The 19,288-nt window shown below is 39.6% G+C and overlaps 1 protein-coding gene across 3 annotated transcripts in view; it reads right to left on the bottom strand.

The window, feature by feature from the left end:
* The window catches only part of CADPS2 (calcium dependent secretion activator 2), a 484,731-nt gene that overhangs the window by 140,064 nt on the left and 325,379 nt on the right, over nucleotides 1-19,288 (bottom strand). For all 3 annotated transcript variants that reach the window (XR_013814316.1, XM_079786439.1, XM_079786438.1), the window contains exons 11-13: nucleotides 18,099-18,299; nucleotides 10,263-10,399; nucleotides 9,053-9,240 (exon numbers count right to left, since the gene is read on the bottom strand). Coding sequence is in view for 2 of the 3 variants with exons in the window: in XM_079786439.1 (XP_079642565.1) it covers nucleotides 9,053-9,240; nucleotides 10,263-10,399; nucleotides 18,099-18,299 (526 nt within the window). In the remaining variant the exon portion in view is untranslated. The remainder of the gene's footprint in view (nucleotides 1-9,052; nucleotides 9,241-10,262; nucleotides 10,400-18,098; nucleotides 18,300-19,288) is intronic.

The following is a 19,288-nucleotide window of genomic DNA, read 5'->3' as shown; positions in this document are numbered from 1 at the left end:
AACCCCAAAAGGATGGGACACATCACAGGGAGTCAGTCTGAAAGAGCTCTCACTGGCTCAAGCTAGAACAATTTGAACAACAGAGCAAATATACCAGTATTGGATTACAACCCAAAGTATAAAGGTACTAGAGGCCCAGTGCACGAAATTCGTGCACGGGGGGGGGGAGTGGTCCCTCAGCCCTACCTGCACCCCCTCCAATACGGGAGTCCTCAGGGAATGTCCTACTGATGGCTTAGGCCCGCTCCCCATGGTTCTCTGCTCTCTGTGGGGCCTGCCTGCTCCACACCACAGCGATCGGCAAGCAGGCCCTGCTGGGTGCTGTCTGTGGGCCGTGCTTGCCTGCTCCTGGGTCACCGCAGTGACGGCCAAGCAGGCCCTGCTGGGTGCTGCCTGTGGGCCCGCTTGCTTGCTCACACTGCAGCTACGGCCAAGCAGGCCCTGCTGTCTGCTGTCAAGCTGCGCAGCCGCCCTCGCCTCCTAGGGCAGCGATGGTCCTGGGAGGCTGCGGGCTTGGCGCCTGTGCATGCAAATTAACCCACCATATTTGTTGGGTTAATTTGCATACTCACTTCTGATTGGCTGGTGGGTGTCATGGAGGTATGGTCAATTTGCATCTTTCTCTTTTATTAGTGTAGATTATATATGAATCCATATTGATATAAATGGCTGACCAAATAATTAGAGAGGAGAGGAGACAAATCTTCCTTGCAGAAGATTACTTCATTATGTATGTAGCTAGTCCTCCCTCCAAGGAAGTGAGAGGACTAGCTACACAGTTAGTTATATGTATATATTTAATACACATTTAATTCCTCTCTCCCCTTGTGTGTGAACTGTGCTTAGTCACTTGCTTCCTAGTACTATGAAGAAAGCAAAATATCTTCACAGTGGAAAAACCTGGCAAACACCACCTTCACCAAGTGATCAAGTTGAACATGGCCAGTGATGTCCTGTGGATATCAATACTCCTTGACAGAAACAGAAGAAAAGGTATTTCACCTCTTCAAAATCCCATAACCCCAGTCTAGTCATGAAAATGTCAGAGGAATCAAATTGTTTGACAAAATACTTGACCAGTACTCTTCAAAACTGTCAAGGCCATGAAAAACAAGGAAAGGCTGAGAAACTGCCACAGATCAGAGAAGACATGACAACAACATGCAATGTGGTATCCTGAGTTGAATTCTGGGACACAAAAAGGGACATTAACTTAAAAAATGGACTGATCATTAGCCAACAGTAATGTACAGATGTTGGTCTCAGTATTGACAAATGTACCATGGTAATTATGATGACAACATTAGAGGAAACTGAAATACCAAAGCTCTTTGTGCTATCTTTTCAGTTTTCCTGCAACTCTAAAATTACTCTAAAATAAAAACTTTAAAAAAAAATTCATGAAATGGAAAACAAAGAAACAAGAGAGTTCAACAAAGCCAAAGTTGCAGTCTTTAAAAAGAGTTTATAAAAGTTTACAAACTTCTGGTAAGATGGATTGAAGAGAAAGAGAGAAGGGGGCGGGGGGGGGGGGAGAATGGGAAAAGGGAGATGTTTGGAGATAGAGAAAAGCATCTGAAATGCACTATTTCCTAGAAAATTATAACCTGATAAATTTACTGAAGAAATAAATGGGAAGCCTGAATAGTTCTTTAACTATAAAAGAAACAATGCAATAGTTAAATATCTCTCCACAATAAGTCCCCACACCCAGATGGTTTTAAATAGTTCTTTTTTAAAATGTAATTTTGTTTTTAACACTATTACAGATGTCCCCCCTATCCTCCTCTTTGCCAACCTCCTCTAAGCCCCCTCTCCCCTGCCCTTCAAAGATAACTTCTTGATCAACTTAAAACAAACAAACAAACAAAAAAAAACAACAACAAACAAGCGATTTGCCTGGCTGGAGTGGTTGAGAATTGTCCCATGAACCAAAGGATCATCGGTTCTATTCCTGGTCAGGGCACATGCCAGGTTTGTGGGCTTGATCCCCAGTAGGGGTTGTGCAGGAGGCAACAAATCAATGTTTCTCTCACCCTCTCCCTTCCTTTCTCTCTAAAATCAACAAAAACATATAAAAGAAGAAGGAAAAAAAACAAGTTCTTTGAATATCATCCAGAACAAGTGGGAAAGCTACCCAACTTATTTTATATGGCTGCAATAACCTGTATACCAAACCCTGACACAAACAGCATGATAAACAAAAATCACAGGCCAATCTTGAGCATCAGCGTAGATCTGAAAATCCCAAATTGATGGGAAACAGTAATGGTAAGTGCTACAGATATGTGTGTGTGTGTGTGTGTGTGTGTGTGTGTGTATGTGTGTGTGTGTATATATATATATATATATATATATATATATATATATACCTTTTGTTTTGTTTGATTGTTTCTAAGTAACAGCATTACATATGTACTATGTTCTTTAAAAACTTTAGTATGTTAGCAAGCTCCATGGAAAGCCAACTCAAGAACCCAAATTCTTTACCCCTCCTAACGAAGCTAAGAAGGCTCTGAAGATCTCAAGTTCAAGACAAGCGAAACAGAGGAGTAGCCTGCTTCCGCTCCCTGTTAACCTGGCCTATATTCTAACACATACCGACTCATTCCCTTTCCCTTGTCTCGTCCTCACCATTCACCTTCAGCAGGCTCTTTTATGCACTGTTTCAGAAAAACCCAGGAGTTGTTTGCTGTGAATCAGTGGTGTGAAGGGAAAACAGAGGAGAGTGATTAAGTAACCCTAGTAACTATTCCCCAAGTTCTGGTTTGGCGACTGCTTACCTTGCACAATGGGGTTCTTCACTCCTGTTCTGGCTGACTCTTGGCCACGCCCATATCAGGCCCACAGTGGGGTGGGCCTAAGCAGCATGGGGGTGGGGTGGGGGTGAAATAGCCTCACCACGGCTCCTCCTACTGATCACGGACAGCACATGAGGCGAGGCACCTACTCAATGCTTCCCAGTTGCATCCTCCTACTTGACACTTGTTGAGAGTATGCTGCTGTAACAAGGACACCCTCAAAGTTTACCTCTGCACTGTCGGGTCTTCTACACAACAACTCCCCAAAGCTTACTTAACTACCGTATTGTACGTAAAATAGCACCAACTTGATATTTAAACGATATTTCATCATTTACAAAGTGTTTACGTGATTTATGTGACCTACTTAGTAGCCACGTAAAGGTAGACAGCATTAATATTATTAATCACAATGAAGCGATGAGAAACGGAGGCGCAGACCATTTGAGTAAAATGAAATAGCTCCTAAGTAGAACCACCGGGAGAGGAAGACAGATGGTCTGACTCCTAGCTCACTGCTATTTCCAAGGTACCAAGTTTCTCCCCATACCATTCACTGTGCTCTGTTTGTGTCTGTCTAGTTTTGAAAGGCATAATTATCTTGCTTGAGTACCGAACTCGAGGTTGGGTGGAAGAGATATTACTGCTGGGAAAGTGTGAGGCAGATCTGCGGTTGTTCTAGGTTTCTGATATTCAAAAAAGAACCCTCTGTGCAGAGTGTAAAGGCACTCCGTGATAACCGCCCTTCAACCTTTGCACACGTAGCATGTGGAAGGTAGTATGTCAGATTGGCCACACTGCATGAGGATAACCTTGCTTTGATTTTTGATCTGATTGTTCACTTGTCCCAGAAGTAAGTCTCCAGATTTAGGATTTGTATAGCATTTATGCTTAATTTCTCTATGCCATATATCCAATACTAGAATTAAGAAGTGATAATGACTTGCCCTGGCACAGTAGCTCAGTTGGTTAGAGCAGCGGTTGCCAACCTTTCGGACCTCATGGACCACTGGTTGGTGACCGCTGGGTTAGAGCGTCATCCCAAAATGCCAAGGTTGCAGGTTTGATTCCCAGTCAGGGCATATACAAGAATCAACCAATGAATGCATAAATAAGAGGAACAACAAATTCTCTCTCTCTCTCTCTCTCTCTCTCTCTCTCTCTCTCTCTCTCTCCCTTCCTCTCTCTAAAATTAATAAAATCAATAAATAAAAAATGAAAAAAAAGTAGTAATGCAGTAATGAGGGGGTGGGGGCTGGTTGAGGTGGGCAAAGGGAGGTAAAAATAGAAATATCTATAATAGAGTCAACGATAAATATAAAGTAAAAACGTGGTGATGAAAATTCTTAATGATCCTACTTGATGTGATTATCTATGATTTTGCTAAAAATGCACCACTGTCTCTAAAATTAGAAGCAGGAAGATGAAGCATAATTTCTGAGGTGACAGGTTAAAAGATGGAGGTTTCGTGATATGATTTGACTGATGCCCATAAAGACTGCCCACCACTCTGTGCTGTGACCCGGAGCCCACAGAAAACAGGGACTCCTTCCTGCTGCAGCCTGTCCTGGGAGCTGGCCCGTCTGAGCGGACCCTTCACTGCGCCCCGGAGTCAGTGAGCACACCGCGGATCCTACATCACACGGAAACACAAAAGCCATTCTGTGTCGCTGCTGCCGTTTCTCCACCCTCAGCCTGGCTTACAAAACCAAGATGTATAACCACACAGATCAACCTAGAACTCTGCCCCCCGATGCATTGTCTCTGCAAGTCTTTTTCTCCTTCCTGTCGGCCCTCGGGGGCACCGTGGCCGAGCGAGAGGCTGTGTTATTCACGATGTGTGCGGCTCTCATCCCAAGGAGCGTGCGTGTCTGTTTCTGTCCTTGACTCACTTTTTCTCTCTCCCTTTCTTTTTATTCCCTCTTTCTGAGTCCCAGCACCAGCCAGCCCTTTTCTGTTGAGCTCTATTCTTTTATTCCCGAGACACTCAGAGTGCTATTCAGAGATGTGTCTGCACAGAACGCACACACCCAGAGCGCTCAACGCCCGGGAAGAGGATGTGCTTCCGAGAAACTTCCCTGCCAGACAGCACTGCTGTCCTTCACATCAGGCACGAACAAAAGGCACTCTTTTTTCCTGTCCATTGTTTGCCGGAGGTAGTTCAGGCAATGAACGAAATGACTCTCTCCCTGTGTGTCGTGACAGATGTAAAAATGATCATAAAAGGAGACGATGGCAAACTCTGACTGGAAAGCCAGACTTGACATTGACAGTATTTTTAATGAAAATCTGTGTAGGTATCAGATGCTGCAGGCGTGGCTAAGAGACGCTAGTTTTCACAAGGACAGGTTGCTCAAACCTGAATATTCTATCAGCGAAGGAATTAAGAGTATCGTTACATACACACTGAAATATTTCCATTTAGCAGGAGGCATAACCACCGATTTTTCATGTTTTTCCTCCTCTCACAATTTACATTCTTGTCTCTGGGTGACAAAAAGAAGCATATTTGAATAATAACTGATCAATACGGACATAGCATTTTATAATTATCCAGTACCTGCACATTAGTATTTCCCCTTTTACATATGAATTCTGTTTCAGAAAGGATAAATGACTTGCCCGACAGGGATCAGTTTGCAAATTTCAGAGCCGAGATTCAAGTAGAGATCTGCCTCTTTTTATTCTTTCATTGCGACAGCATAGCATCTATTTAACTCTAAAAATTACAGAGAGCGTCATACCTTTTAGTTTATCTTGTATAATGTCTAGCCTACAATGTGGTTCAAATTTCTCTAAAACCTGCACTTCTTGCTTTCTTTTTTAAAATCTTTTTTTTTATTGATTTCAGAGAGGAAGGGAGAGGGAGAGAGAGATAGAAACATCAATGATGAGAGAGAATCATTGCTCGGCTGCCTCCTGCACAACCCCACTGGGGATCGGGCCCGCAACCCAGGCATGTGACCTCCAGGTTCATAGGTAGACTCAACCATTGAGCCATGCCAGCCAGGCCTTGCTTTCTTTTTACTTAAGCTACATGTGACCTAAATGTTGGATCAGAGACTGACTCAAATTTCTATTCTAAAACATACCCAGAGATACCTGCACATGTACATATTTTAATCTGGAAAGTGGATTTAATATGTATTATTAACATATGTATGAACACATAAACAGACCTTAAATTTCACTTTACAGTGTACCATGACAAAGAAAACAATACTTTTACAGAATACAAGTAACTATGGCAACCTATAGATTCCAATCAGGCTGCCTCCCAGGCAGTGGCAGCAGCTCCTGGCTGCCTAAATAACTTTCCATTAAAATGTGTCTCAAACGCATACAGTTTGGGGGCGCATTAGCTGAATTTCCTACTTAATGTTTTTAATTTTATGTTACCTTTCTGTGTTAAGGACAAAAATAGTCCTATCATACAACATTTGCTGGGTATGTCTGTTTCATTGCATCCATGTTATCTTCTTGCTTCCAGGAGTGCTGCCTAACACTGGAGGCCTGCCCTCTGACAGCCACTGGTCAGGGAGAATTAGGATGGAGCCAGGAGATAAGACCAGTTGTAGTAAAACAGCCCCCGCCATGCTGGTTATCAATGGTTAGCCATCCTGACTGTGCCTGCTCCTCTCACTCCCCGCACCCCCCAAGTTGGCTGAGGGCAGATGGTTTCATTCAAGGTGATGGGAAAAGCAACCACAACCTGCAACATCCCCCTGATTTCCACGAAAGGCTGAGTTCCATAATGAGGGCAAAGCCTGGCAGGTTCTGAGACTAGGATCGCTTTTATTTCATTTTGGGGTGAGAAATGGCAACTGCAATTCAACAGATATTTATTGTGCCCCCACAATGTGCAAGGCACTGTGGTAAGGCCTTCAGAGGATAATAGGTGAACGAGACTAGTTTTTGTCTTCAAAATATGATCTAGTAGAACTGAAGCGGGGGTATGTGTGTGTTTATAGCATATAAGTATACATGATACATTTCATAAGAAAGCTACAGATAAAAGGTGTTTGAACAAGTTAAGTCTTCTTAAAGGAGTTTTGTGATTCTAACTATTACAACACTTGGAAGCAGAAACATTACAGTGAAAATACACAGGCTATCTGGGGGGTAAAGATCATGTGTAGAATATCTGGACTTACATACTAAGTAGAGATAATGAGATGATGATATTGAGAAAACCCAAACATTATAGTATGGGATCTATTTTTAATTTAATAACCAAATGAGAATCACTGAAGTTTTATGAAAGAGTATAGTAAAAATTAATCTGTAACATAGAAGGCAATTGCCAGGCTACTATAGGGAGAAAAGCAGCAGTAGAGAGATGCATAAACCCAGATAAGCACGAAAAAACTGAAGGTCAGGATAGGGGTAGGTACATGGAAATGGTAGAAAGACAAGTTTGAGGAGTACTACGAAGATGGAATACAAACTGAGTCTAGGAGGTCAAGAAAAAGATGAATGAACAGTGAATGAGCCATGAATGCAAGTTAACAGTAGTACAAATAACAAAGCCATTCATTCATTCATCACATATTTACTGAACACTTTGTGTCAGGTGTGATACTTTTTGCCAGGCATTCTGCTAGGAGCTAAGAGAGGTACAGGAGCTTGTTTGGCGAGATGATGGATTTAATTTTATATGAGGGCTGAAAGTCCTGGCAGAACATCCAAGCCAGCAATTGTTGACGGAGATCTGTTCTGTAGGAGAGTAACTGGGTTGGGATTATTTGCACCGAGAGAGGTCATAGTTGAAGCTGGGAGATCACTGAAGTTGAATTTTTCGCTGAAGTAGGAAAGGTCTTAGAAAGAAGAGAGCAAGTTTAAGAACAGATGGGAGAAAAAAACGGTAGCCTGCACTTGGTGTCTGGAGGAACAGGACCTGTGAGCAAAGAGATGGTCAAAAAATAAATGAGAGGAGAGTTGAGGAGGTGCTGCCTCAGGGAGAGCAGCAGCAGTTTAAGCAGCACAGGGTCTAGGATGTGCTGTCGTATCAGCCTTCCAATGAGAGTCAGGGGAGTGAAGCTGGGGCGGAGATGACTGGGTTATGTCATTAGGCACTCCATTTCAGAAAGCCTCACTGGCAAGCGAGGAGCCAGGAGCCAGGCAGGGGAGAGGTCAGTGGAAGGTAGCTTGACATGATGACAATACGTAAGATGACATAGGGTGTCACATAACGGCTTTTGACCATGTCCCAGGCACAAACGGTTCTAAGCGCTTGATATATAAGAATGTATTTAATCCCGATCACAACTGATGATTTTTGAGAGAGATTCTATCATATGTCTTTCTCAAAGGTAATGAAGCAGAGACACACCGGTTCAGAAGTGTGCCCTACCTCACACGGTGCATGAGTAGCAGCTGGAAGCCAGGCAGTCTGACTTCAGAACATCTTGACAAATCTGTTATGTGGTGAGGCTAGGTGAAGCTTGGCCAGGCTTGTGGGAAGAAAGGAAAGGAAATGAGGTACCACTACCCCACCCCCTTATTGACTTGCTTCCACCAGAATGCCATTAAGAGTGAGAGATGGCATATTGGTGGAACCAAGTTAAGAAGGGGATGGAGTAGTGGTACCTCATTTATGGAGGAGCCCCCGGTTCTCCGGAGCAGGATTAAGAAAGGACAGGGGGAGTGACATGGAGAGATTTTTAGCTCAGAGGCACACAGACTGGGGAGTCTGCATTAAGTGATTTCTTGCCCTTCTGGTAAAGCAAGAGAAGAGGTCACTGGAGTGCTAAGGGTAGATGAGGGAAGGGGCTGGGAGAAGACACTACATAAACTCCCCTGTTTATGCTGCCTTATCAATGAAAGCTTATTCCACAGTGGAAAAGCCAGGATCATTAGGAATACACAAACCTCTCAGCACACCCTGCCCAGACACACATATGCATCACAACAGAAATACCAATGACACTCAAGCTATGCAGACCTTGGTCCGAGGTGGCTTCTTAAGAGCTTAGAGGTGACGTCTCATTCCAGATAGGCTCTCTCTCACTCTCTTTTCCAAGCGGCTTCAACAGCCAAAAGCGACATTAACGTGCAGCCCACCTAAATCAACAGCATACTGATGTACATTTTTCCTTTGTGGGATTTTGTTGTGTTTTTTTTTTTTCTTCTCTCTCTGAAGAAGTGTTTGCTATTTAAAATCTGTTACTAGGTGGTAATGACAAAGCACACTTTTCACTCTTCCCAAGTCCACCCCACACCTTTCATTGTGTGTTTGCAAGTTAAAATACCTGTTGCCGTGCACGTGAGAGGCGCAGAATGCAAAGCTGTAATGGAGCAGGGTTGGGTCAATGACAGCACCGTTCTCTGAGTGTTCCATCAGCTCTGCAAGGTAGCAGAGGTGTCTGTGGCAGCCTCGTACACCATACCGGGCACAGTACTCATCCAACACAAAAACCTGGCCAGGGCTAAACCAACCCTACAAAAAAAAAAAAAAAAAAAAAAAGATTTGTTTTTTTTTTTCCCCCCTAGTACTGAGATCTGCTTTCCTGAAGGCACTGGTATGCATCATAAAGAAAAGCTGGATTAAAGTGTCTTTTTAAGAAAATATTTTTATCAGTTTCACAAAGGAAGGGTGAGGGAGAGATAGAAACATTAATGATGAGAGAGAATCATTGACCGGCTGCCTCCTGCACACCCCCTACTGGGGATTGAGCCCAAAATCAGGGCATGTGCCCTTGACCAGAATCGAATCTGGGACCTTCAGTCTGTAGGGCCGACGCTCTATCCACTGAGCCAAACCAGCGAGGGCTAAAGGGTCTTGGGACATTTTTTCATTAATGGTATGTTTCTGGTTATTTTCAGAATATTGAATGTCACCAGTTTTTGAACTGATTTGGACACTGGAAACCTAAAAACATTATCTCTTTATTGCCACGGAAGGTATGGGCAACCTGTTCTCCAAAACTGAAGGAATTCCAATGATCTTCTGAGGGTTAGATGAGACTAAAGCTTCCCTGTTAAATAGATAGCCCCTGCCCTCTTTATCCCACTGTTTCTTTCCCCTGTTAATTAGGTTGTCTTTCTATGAACAAAAGAGAGAATCAAAAAATATATCAACCTTTGGTGAACAGAACTTAAACCTCACAATGTCTGTACAGGTGTTGGTAAATCCTGTCACAGAGGTGTTTTTTGTTTTTTTTTTTTTTTTATCATCATTAAAGCCTTCTATTTTCATTCGACCTTCTCCAGAGGGACTGATAAGCCATAGCTCAGGGTCTGCCTGAGTCTATTCTCCTGTCTATTGAGTGGCACAGCAGTGGTCTTCAAGTGTATAATTTTCAAATTGGGAAGCAATCGATTGGAATCCTTCACCCCTAACTCCAACTACAGTTATTAAACAAGTCAGGAATAAAATGCCGCTTCATAACAAGTATTTCTCACTTTTAAACCTCTTGAATTCTAACCTGTGGGGAACCAGACAGAAAGACTTGCACTCACCAAGCAAGAATAGGAATCGTTCAGTCTGTGATCCAAAGTCTGCCTCTGGAGTATTCTGAAAAGGGAGGCGTGGTCAAGCTTGCAAGGGTTTGCAGAAATAAACTCATCCATACCATGTTTCTGAAAACGGTCTGCATCTGTGAATTCAGAAAGCATGTATAATACGATTTATATTTCTGGTTTAATAATGAGTAAATGGATTTTTTTTTTTGTCTCTCAACTGTTTTATTTTTTATTTTTTTTTCTTTCCAATTTTTTTATTAAGGTATTATATGTGTACATATCTTACCATTGCCCCCCCCACCCCACTCCCATATATGCCCTCACCCCATAATAACAAAAGATTACCTTCTATAATATAAAATAGGATGAATTCAGCATATGAACATAAATTGCAATTTTTGGGGAGCCCAAATAAAAATGACAGGGAACAATTTGCAAGTCATTTGAAAATGAGGTGACAAAATCCTATTTTCTTTCAAAGCTACTTCTAATACTCATCATAGAAATAATAGTATTTTTCAATTTTAGGAAAAGTTGATGCATTTTAAGTACATATTGACTGAGGAATGACTGGAAAAGAACCAAAGTCTATTCATAAAAAATTGCAATGATGGCTAGAAGCCTGCTTCCCAAATGGCAAACTAGGACAGAAATGAACACACAAGCTTTAGCTGGACCACTTCCAGTCCTTTTTTTATTTTTATTTTTTGTACGGAGCCTTTAATGGGACCAACCTTAATGCAGAAATGGCAATGAATGCTCTCAAGCTTCAAGTTTAAGAGACATGAAAAAGGGAGCATCATGTTTGTGCAAATATGCAGACAAAGCCTAAGGTCCCACATGGCACTTCAATCAAAGGCCCAAGTTCATTGTTCTTTACAGATTGCATCTTTCAACGCCTGTAGACCCCGCGGGTGTATCAAAAGGCAAGCTTTTATGATTGCGTTCATTAATGGCATGTTTTGTCAAAGTCTTCAATGTGAGTTATTTACTAAGGATAGAGAGAAAGAGCCACACACCACCCCAAAGAAGTGCTGGGTGTTACTACATTAGCTCTGTTGGAAATGGTGCGCATATTGGTCAAGCAATCAGTTATCAAGATAAAAGGGGACTCTCCTCATAATGGTAGAGCGGAAGCCCCATTGTTCCTTAAAATTCACAGACAGACCTCGTTTCTGGTCATCACAAGAAGCAGAGCCCGAAATGTAAGCTAAATGTCGTTTTAAAAACCTACACGGTGCAATCCTAAAGTTGCAGAGGAAAGGAGACAAAAGTTTATTGATTAAACCCAATTATAGAGTCAGGCTCATAATAAAACTCAATATTGATCTGTGGACATGATGCTAACATAATCAGTCACATTTAGATATTTAGCCCAGATCATATTGATCCATGTCAACTTCAACTTTCAGCCATATTTATGGATGGAAGAACTACATAATTCAAACTGAAGGGCCTTCAGAATCACATTTAAAAAAAAGATATACAAACTAATATATATCCTACAATATCAAAAGGTGGATGTAGCAAGCACAATGAATGTCCATTTATTGATGATGAAAGGTAGGGGGTTATAATCCATGGAAAAGTAGCATATGTATCTCTTCACATGTAATACTCACCTGGATAGTTAAATATAGTACATGTGGTAAATTAGTATTAATTAGATGAACACTAAACTAAACTCCTTTTCCTGAACTCTGAAATGAGACAATTCAACTTCCAATGTATTTTATTCTTATGTGTGATACTTTTAACATAAAATTAAATGTAATGATAATGCAAAATAGTATCAGATGAGAATGAGGCAGACTGTTGAAAGCTACAAGGCAGATATAAACCCAGAAGATTATGTTTTATTTTTAAAAAATTATCTTAGAACCTTTATTTCTGCATTTAGCTGAGTACAAAATCTCTGAGTATCACCTTTATGAAATTAAATTACTAGTTTTATAAAACATCTGCTGAATTTTATTCATTATTTTTTTCACCAGAGAAGGTCATAACAGGAAGTTAAAAATAACACCCATTAATGGCTTATCTGTTGAGAGGAGGATATGTAATAGAGAATAAAAAAAACTCCACAATTCTCAATTAACTATAAAGGTTTGTATCAGAAAATTTCTATTTTAAAACAATAGGTATACAGTTCTTAAATAAAATATACAAGTTCCTGGAAAAAACAAATCTATGGTTCATTTCTATAATTAATCATATTTTCAAAAATAAATGTACTTTCTGAGGCATTTTCTTCATGAAATATAACTCTAAACCATAAATGTGACAAGGCTTTCTGAGTCGTATACATAAAGGGATAATTACTTTTCCAACAATTGCCATTAGTGATAAATAATATTTATGATAGAAATTTAAGTCACATATACAAATTCTATAGTGACAGTGAGAAAACAAACACACTAAAAATCCTCAAAAAAAAAAAAAAAACACACCAAAAAACACCCACGTAACCTTCCATGGTTATAATTCTATGAAAGTAAAATGTACTCTTAGGGATTATCCCATCTTCAAAACATAGGCTGCAAAGACCAAGCTCCTCGACTTCTTCCTTTCTATGTCTGAAAGCACAATTCAAAATATTTTATGCAAATATACTTCACTGTGCACCATCACACCGAGAAGGAGAAGAGGTGGCCATTCACTATTCACTAGCATTGAGACTACTCAAGTGTCCAGACCTGGGACTTGAGTACCAAAAGGACTCAGAAGATGGTGCTGCTAGTTAATGGTCACCTCCTCTGCAAAACCCTCAGCTGATCTAAGCGGCCATGAACATTTTCAAAGACAGTAACTTAGTTTAAAGTTGTCCTATGTTTAGGAGCTGGCCTGGAGCTGCATTTACTGCTACCCACACCTGATCATACTTTCCTTTTAGCGCAAACTCTCACTGAGCTTGAAAAATTTGCAGGGAGTTAAAAGTGCATAGAGAAGTACACACCACTTCTCCTTATAGCACCCCTAGAGCTGCTAATAGGAAGAGCTTGATGTTAAAGGTTTAAGTAGATTCCTTCTGAGATCCATCAATCTCAGAGGAAAGTAAGGATGGGGGGAGAGAGAGATGAACTAAAGAACGCATATACATATAAGCAATATCCATGGACACAGACAATAGTGCTGTATGCCTGGGGGGGGGGCGTGCAAGGTGGAAGGGGTCAATGGGGACAAAAGGGGACATCTGTAATACTTTCAACAATAAAGATAGATTTTAAAAATTTTCAGTAGATCATCCTGGTAGTATGTTTGTGTTTTATGTATAGATGTTTTATGCTGAGACCGAAGAGAAATGGTTGACAGATATATTAACTAGAAGTTTGTTCACACCTCTAATATTGACCCAAATGATTTCCTAGCTTGTTTTTGTTAAACTGATTAAAAACTGATGTATGGATTTACACATCTTGCTTTCTGCAGCAAATAACATGTAATATTTTCACATGATGACAATTTTAATCAACACATACAGACCTAGAATCACAGGCCAAGTACACCAATATTCAACATTTAGTTAAAATAATATATTCAATGTAAAGCAAGACATATTTTACCTTATGTGTGAAATTTAACTTATTAGATCAATCAGGAAAATTAGCTTATATAATTAAATGTAAATTTATACTCTGATTTAAGGATTAAAAATTGGCTTAAAATGGAAAAGAAGATAACTTTTCTGTTTAATGTTTGACATTAATTTATGACTGGAAGTCCACTAGCCCTGTGTTGGATTCTATATTATGTAATATACACACTGTGTTATGCTACATACATGAGTTAAAAGATAAAATGAAAAATAAGGTGCTTGCATATTAGTTTGATTGGAAACAGCAAAGAAGGATAGTTTAACCAAAGAATGTTCCATAAGTCAGGCTAAAGGCAGTGTCCACCCTATTGCAGAATTTCTGTATATCCTGAGAGTCAAGGAAATAGAGAATAGATTCTCTTATAAGAGCAATGTATAAGAACATGCCATTATTTGTATCCTAAAAATGTAATAAGGTTGTCTTCCAATAAGCTAGATTTTATTACTTATTATTTTGTTCTGACTATCCCCCTAAATATCTGATATGCTTAGTTTTGAAAACAAGCTTTCTTTTTTAAAGTTATAACACAGAAAATTCAGGAGAACAAATGAATTAGCAATTAGTTCTTCCACTTAAATTCACCCACTGTGAATATTTTAGGTATAATTCTACCTATATTTTAAAATTTTTTTACTTAGTGAAAATAATATCACATACATAATTTAGCATTTTCCCTTATTGAGCATTTTTTTGCATGCTACTTTATCACCTTTATAGCCATTACCTTTATACCACATGAATGATAGGTAATAGGTTGTTTCTACTTTTCTATTGGGCAAAAATAGATATTTTGTTTCATAAATGATCAAGTTAACCTAAATATTCTAGGTTTACCTAGAAAAAAGGAGATTGACGTTGTAAACAAGGTCATGATACGCCTTTAAAAATCGTGTCATTACCAAAATTTATACAGTGAAGCAAAAAATAAAAAACAAACAAAAAAAACCCCATGAAAATACTTACCCTTACCAGCTATCAGTCAGCAAAAAAATTTAAAAACAAAGCATTGTTAAGTGGGTTAGGAACATATTTCTTTCTATAACTAGTCAGGCTAATTTTATTACTTTCTTGCGGTCTACGAATGACTCTAAGACCTGTTCTTCCAAGAGAGCAGCACTAGGGCAGGACTGTCTGCCGTGGCCGACTGGCATCTCTGCGACAGGCTGCACTCAGCATTCTCATTCGCATGAGGTAGAAACACATTTTTCTCCCTTCCTTCCTTTTTTTTATTTCTTTATTTTTCCTCTTTAAAGAAAAACGGCAGAGTCTGCTCTAATGGAAAACTTTACTACAAGCCTAGAATACAAGAAAGCTGTCGTTAACCCAACTGAAACAGGTTGGCTTTTTCGAACAAGGTTAGCTTTTCCAGAAGAAGTTAATCAAGGGACAAGAAAATTCAGTTCCAGTTAGCCTGATCAACACTGCCCTGACAGCACACATCTAACAGTAGAAGGTTTAGCCACAAAGAGATTGCATGGCGCTCTGAATCAGTTGATCATTAGAGCCTTAATTCATTAATTCTGTACAGTCATGGCCTTCATTTTCTAGGCTAGTGGTTCCTGACCACATTTCTTGCCTCTCTGTGCAAGACGGGTGATATCCATGAGCTTGGAACACTCCTTGGGTATTCCTTACACTCAGGATGTCAACAAAAGTGAATGAGTGAGATATTTTTACAGAAATAATTTTCAAGTCATTGCAACTCACTGGTTCTCAAACGGGGATAATCCTTTCCCATCGGAACCCTGCCCTCTTGAACATTTGGCAATGTGTGGAGATATTCTGGTTGTCAGATCTAGGTTGGGGGTGGGAGGGCGTACTCCTGGCATCTAGTGGGTAGATGCCAGGGAAGGTGCTAAACATTCTGTAATACACAGGACAGACCTTCCCCAAGCCCTGAAACAAAGAATTATCTGGCCCAGAATGTTAACAGTGCCAAGGCTGAGAAATCTTGTTCTAACTTACAAGAAATAATCACTATACTTCTTTCTGGTCAGGATGGTATGATTAAAAACAGATTTACCCTCCCTACTTGAAATAACTAAAAATTAAGAAAAAAACTGTTCTCAAAACATTGGGCATCAGGCAAAACAGGAGAGATTCCTAAGCAACAGGAAACAAGAGGTGAGACCAGCAGTTCCCACCTCCTCCCTTCAGGATTCACTTGAACCCTGATCACCTCAGCCAGTGAGGCAACCACCGGAGGCCAGGGCAGAACCACTCTAATGGGTTGGAGGGGATAATGCCCACGCTCACACAGCCTGGAACAGCCCTTGTTCCCAATAGTCTGAATATAACACCTCAAAATTCAGGGCTCACCAGTTGAGTCCTTAAGAAGCATCTCGGTCCGTGAGTGGGGAAAATTAACCCTGGATTAGACCCTGTTTGGTTCCACCTACCAAAACTTAAAAGCAAAACCTGAGAGGCTCCAACGATTTCCAAGGAACTTAATTTTAACTGTGTCTTAGAATGAAGGTCAAGAACATTTTCATGAAGAATGCCATACCAACGAACATCATAATCAAACTGCTCAAAACGGGCACAAAGAGAAAAAATTTAAAGTAGCCAGAGGGGAAAAAATACACATTATGTACAAAGGAACAAACAAAAAAGATAGCACACTTCTCATGGTGGGTGGTGGTGGTGGTGGTGGGGGAAGCAACTTAGTTGACAGTAGAACAAAATCTGTGAAGAACTGAAAGAAAAAAGTCTTTCAAAACAACAGTAAAAACTTTTTCATATATAAACAGAATTCATCACTTTCAGACATGCACTGCAAGAAAAGTCAAAGGAAGGCCTTCAAGAAGAAATAAAATATCTCTCTGAGAGAATGAGGAGCACCAGAAGTGGGTGAGTATATACCATTTTCCCTTATTACTTAAATTTCTTGAAAAGGTAACTGTTTAAGGCAATAATGCTAATAGCAATGCACTGTGGGATTTCGCACAGAGGTAGAAGTTAAATGTATGGCCAGACTAGCTCAGAGGCCAGGAGGGAAGAAATGGAAGTCTACTCCTGTAGGGTCCACATATATGCACCAAGTGATATCACATGATGATGGAGTGTGGTAAGTTTAAAGGTATATCATTTAACCCCAAAGCACAAAAGTGACTGGAGTTCATATTTCATCTGTAATTATTTGACTAACGTGCCTTTAAGATGTCCAGATGTGACACTCAAGGGTGCCAAAAAGAAAAGGGAGTAGTTATTTGAAGCATAACAAGTAGGAAAAGAAAATGCACATCAAGATGTTACTCCTCTAAGAAGAATCTTGAGAGTAAAAGGTGCTGATTGAAAAGTCACCGTTTGAGCTTAAATTTATAGACAAATGAATTTATTTCAGGAGAAACTAGAGAAGTTTTACAAAGGAGCATAACAAATTAGAACATTTGGCCTAATGATTATAAAAGCCATGCTTGAAAATGTTTCTATCGTTCCATAATTTGTTATTAATCACTTATAAATTCAAGTGACAAATATATTTCTTGTTTTGATTTATTAATTTTTAGAGAGAGAAAGAGAAATATTGATTTGTTGTTCCATTTATGTTGCATTCATTGGTTGACTCTTATACGAGCCTTGATCAGGGATCAAACCTGAAACCTTGGCATATCAGGACAATGCTCCAATCAACTGAGCAACCCCACCAGGGCCAAAAAAATATAGTTCTTAATGATTTAAATTAGCATTCAAAAATTGACATAAATATTAAGATATTTAGAAAAAGAAAGTTGGCTTGATGACTTTTTTTTTTTATCAATCTACAACAGAAAATAGCCCTGTTATCCTCTGAGTTATGAAGAACAAATCTAGAAAGTAATAGTTCATCATTTTGGTTTTCAGAAATCCTATCAATGCCAATTTCATTTTGCAATACTTTCTTATTTCTATAAGACACAATTAAAATTTCTATAGCACACATAAGTACTTAAAACTACAAAATTACAAAAGTTAAAATAAAATTTCTTTTGAGAAGTTTTGGAAAATGTTCTTATATGCTATTGCAATTCCCAGAGATACTCCAATGCTTGGCAAATTCATGATTGGAAACCATTTACTCTAGATCTGTGTGAAAAATTAGATGACTAATTCTATGACTATTAATATGAACTACTTTTATTCAATTAGGAATCAGTTCATGATGTAAACTATAACACTGAACAAATTTGCCTCAGATGATTTTATATCTCATTAAGGTTATTAATTGATAATCAAATTATTTTTTAATAAAACTTACAAAGCTGAGCATCTGCTTGAAGAGTTCCTCCTTTAGGATTCAGCTTCTGGGTTTGAATTGCAGGAATGGGTTTATAAGATTGACCTGTGGCCCTATACATGGCTTGAACCCATAATATTCTATCCTGTTCATCATCACTGGCAAATATAACAGTGTCTCCTTCTTTAACAGCATTGAAGAACATGCGACCACCCTGAAGGCCTGTGGAGGGAGAAAGACATCATTGAAAAGTCACACAATTGACAGATTTTAATCTTACTCACTAAATGGTCTCATGGAAAGGAATCGATTTGATACTAGCTGCTCAATGCTTTAGTTGAGGATCAAACCAAGAATTGTAGGAGAGACAATAAGAGAAAGGATTAAATCTCCATATTGCTTTGCAAATTAAAAATAACCTAGGGAAATAAACAGTCCATGTCATGGTAGCATTGTGCAAGACATACAAGCCTACCCCATAGAAAAGCATACTCTAGTCTGACAGTTCATGTCAGAGAAGTGCTTATCTGTAGGCAAGCTTTTCATTCTCTGTGCAGAACTATGTGATGAGTTTAGCTGGAAAAAAATACAGATAGGCAAAAAAAATGATACTTTCATTATAAGGTATTTTATCTTTTGCAAAATTCTTTCACACAGAAGGTATTTTTCATTTTTTAAATGAATGAAAAATTAGTGCATGTGATCACAGATTTCTATTTTTAATCTCTATATGTTAATTTCTCAATCTCTATATTTATTTACATTTTTCTTAATATCACTTTACTGATTTCACCAATCTCCTCATGTTGTTTCGTTCCCTCACTCCCTCACCAGCTTTAGTAACCAAGAGTCTAGAACTGGACCTAGTGTTAATATGGAGGGAGGGAACAGAAGCACAAGAATGTGGTGCTGGGGACAAAATTGGGAGAACATATAATAATTCATTTGCCATTTCTTTCCCTCTTTCTGTCTCTTATACATTTTGCTTTCCAGTAAAGAAGTTTAAGTAGCTGAAACCGGTTTGGCTCAGTGGATAGAGCGTCGGTCTGCGGACTGGAAGGTCCCAGGTTCGATTCCGGTCAAGGGCATGTACATTGGTTGCGGGCACATCCCCCAGTGGGGGGGCGTGCAGGAGGCAGCTGGTCGATGTTTCTCTCTCATCGATGTTTCTAGCTCTCTATCCCTCTCCCTTCCTCTCTGTGAAAAATCAA

The sequence above is a fragment of the Cnephaeus nilssonii genome (assembly GCF_951640355.1).
Source record: "Cnephaeus nilssonii genome assembly, chromosome: 12".
In the NCBI taxonomy this organism is placed as follows: domain Eukaryota; kingdom Metazoa; phylum Chordata; class Mammalia; order Chiroptera; family Vespertilionidae; genus Cnephaeus; species Cnephaeus nilssonii.
This window is presented reverse-complemented; position numbering and strand designations above follow the sequence as displayed.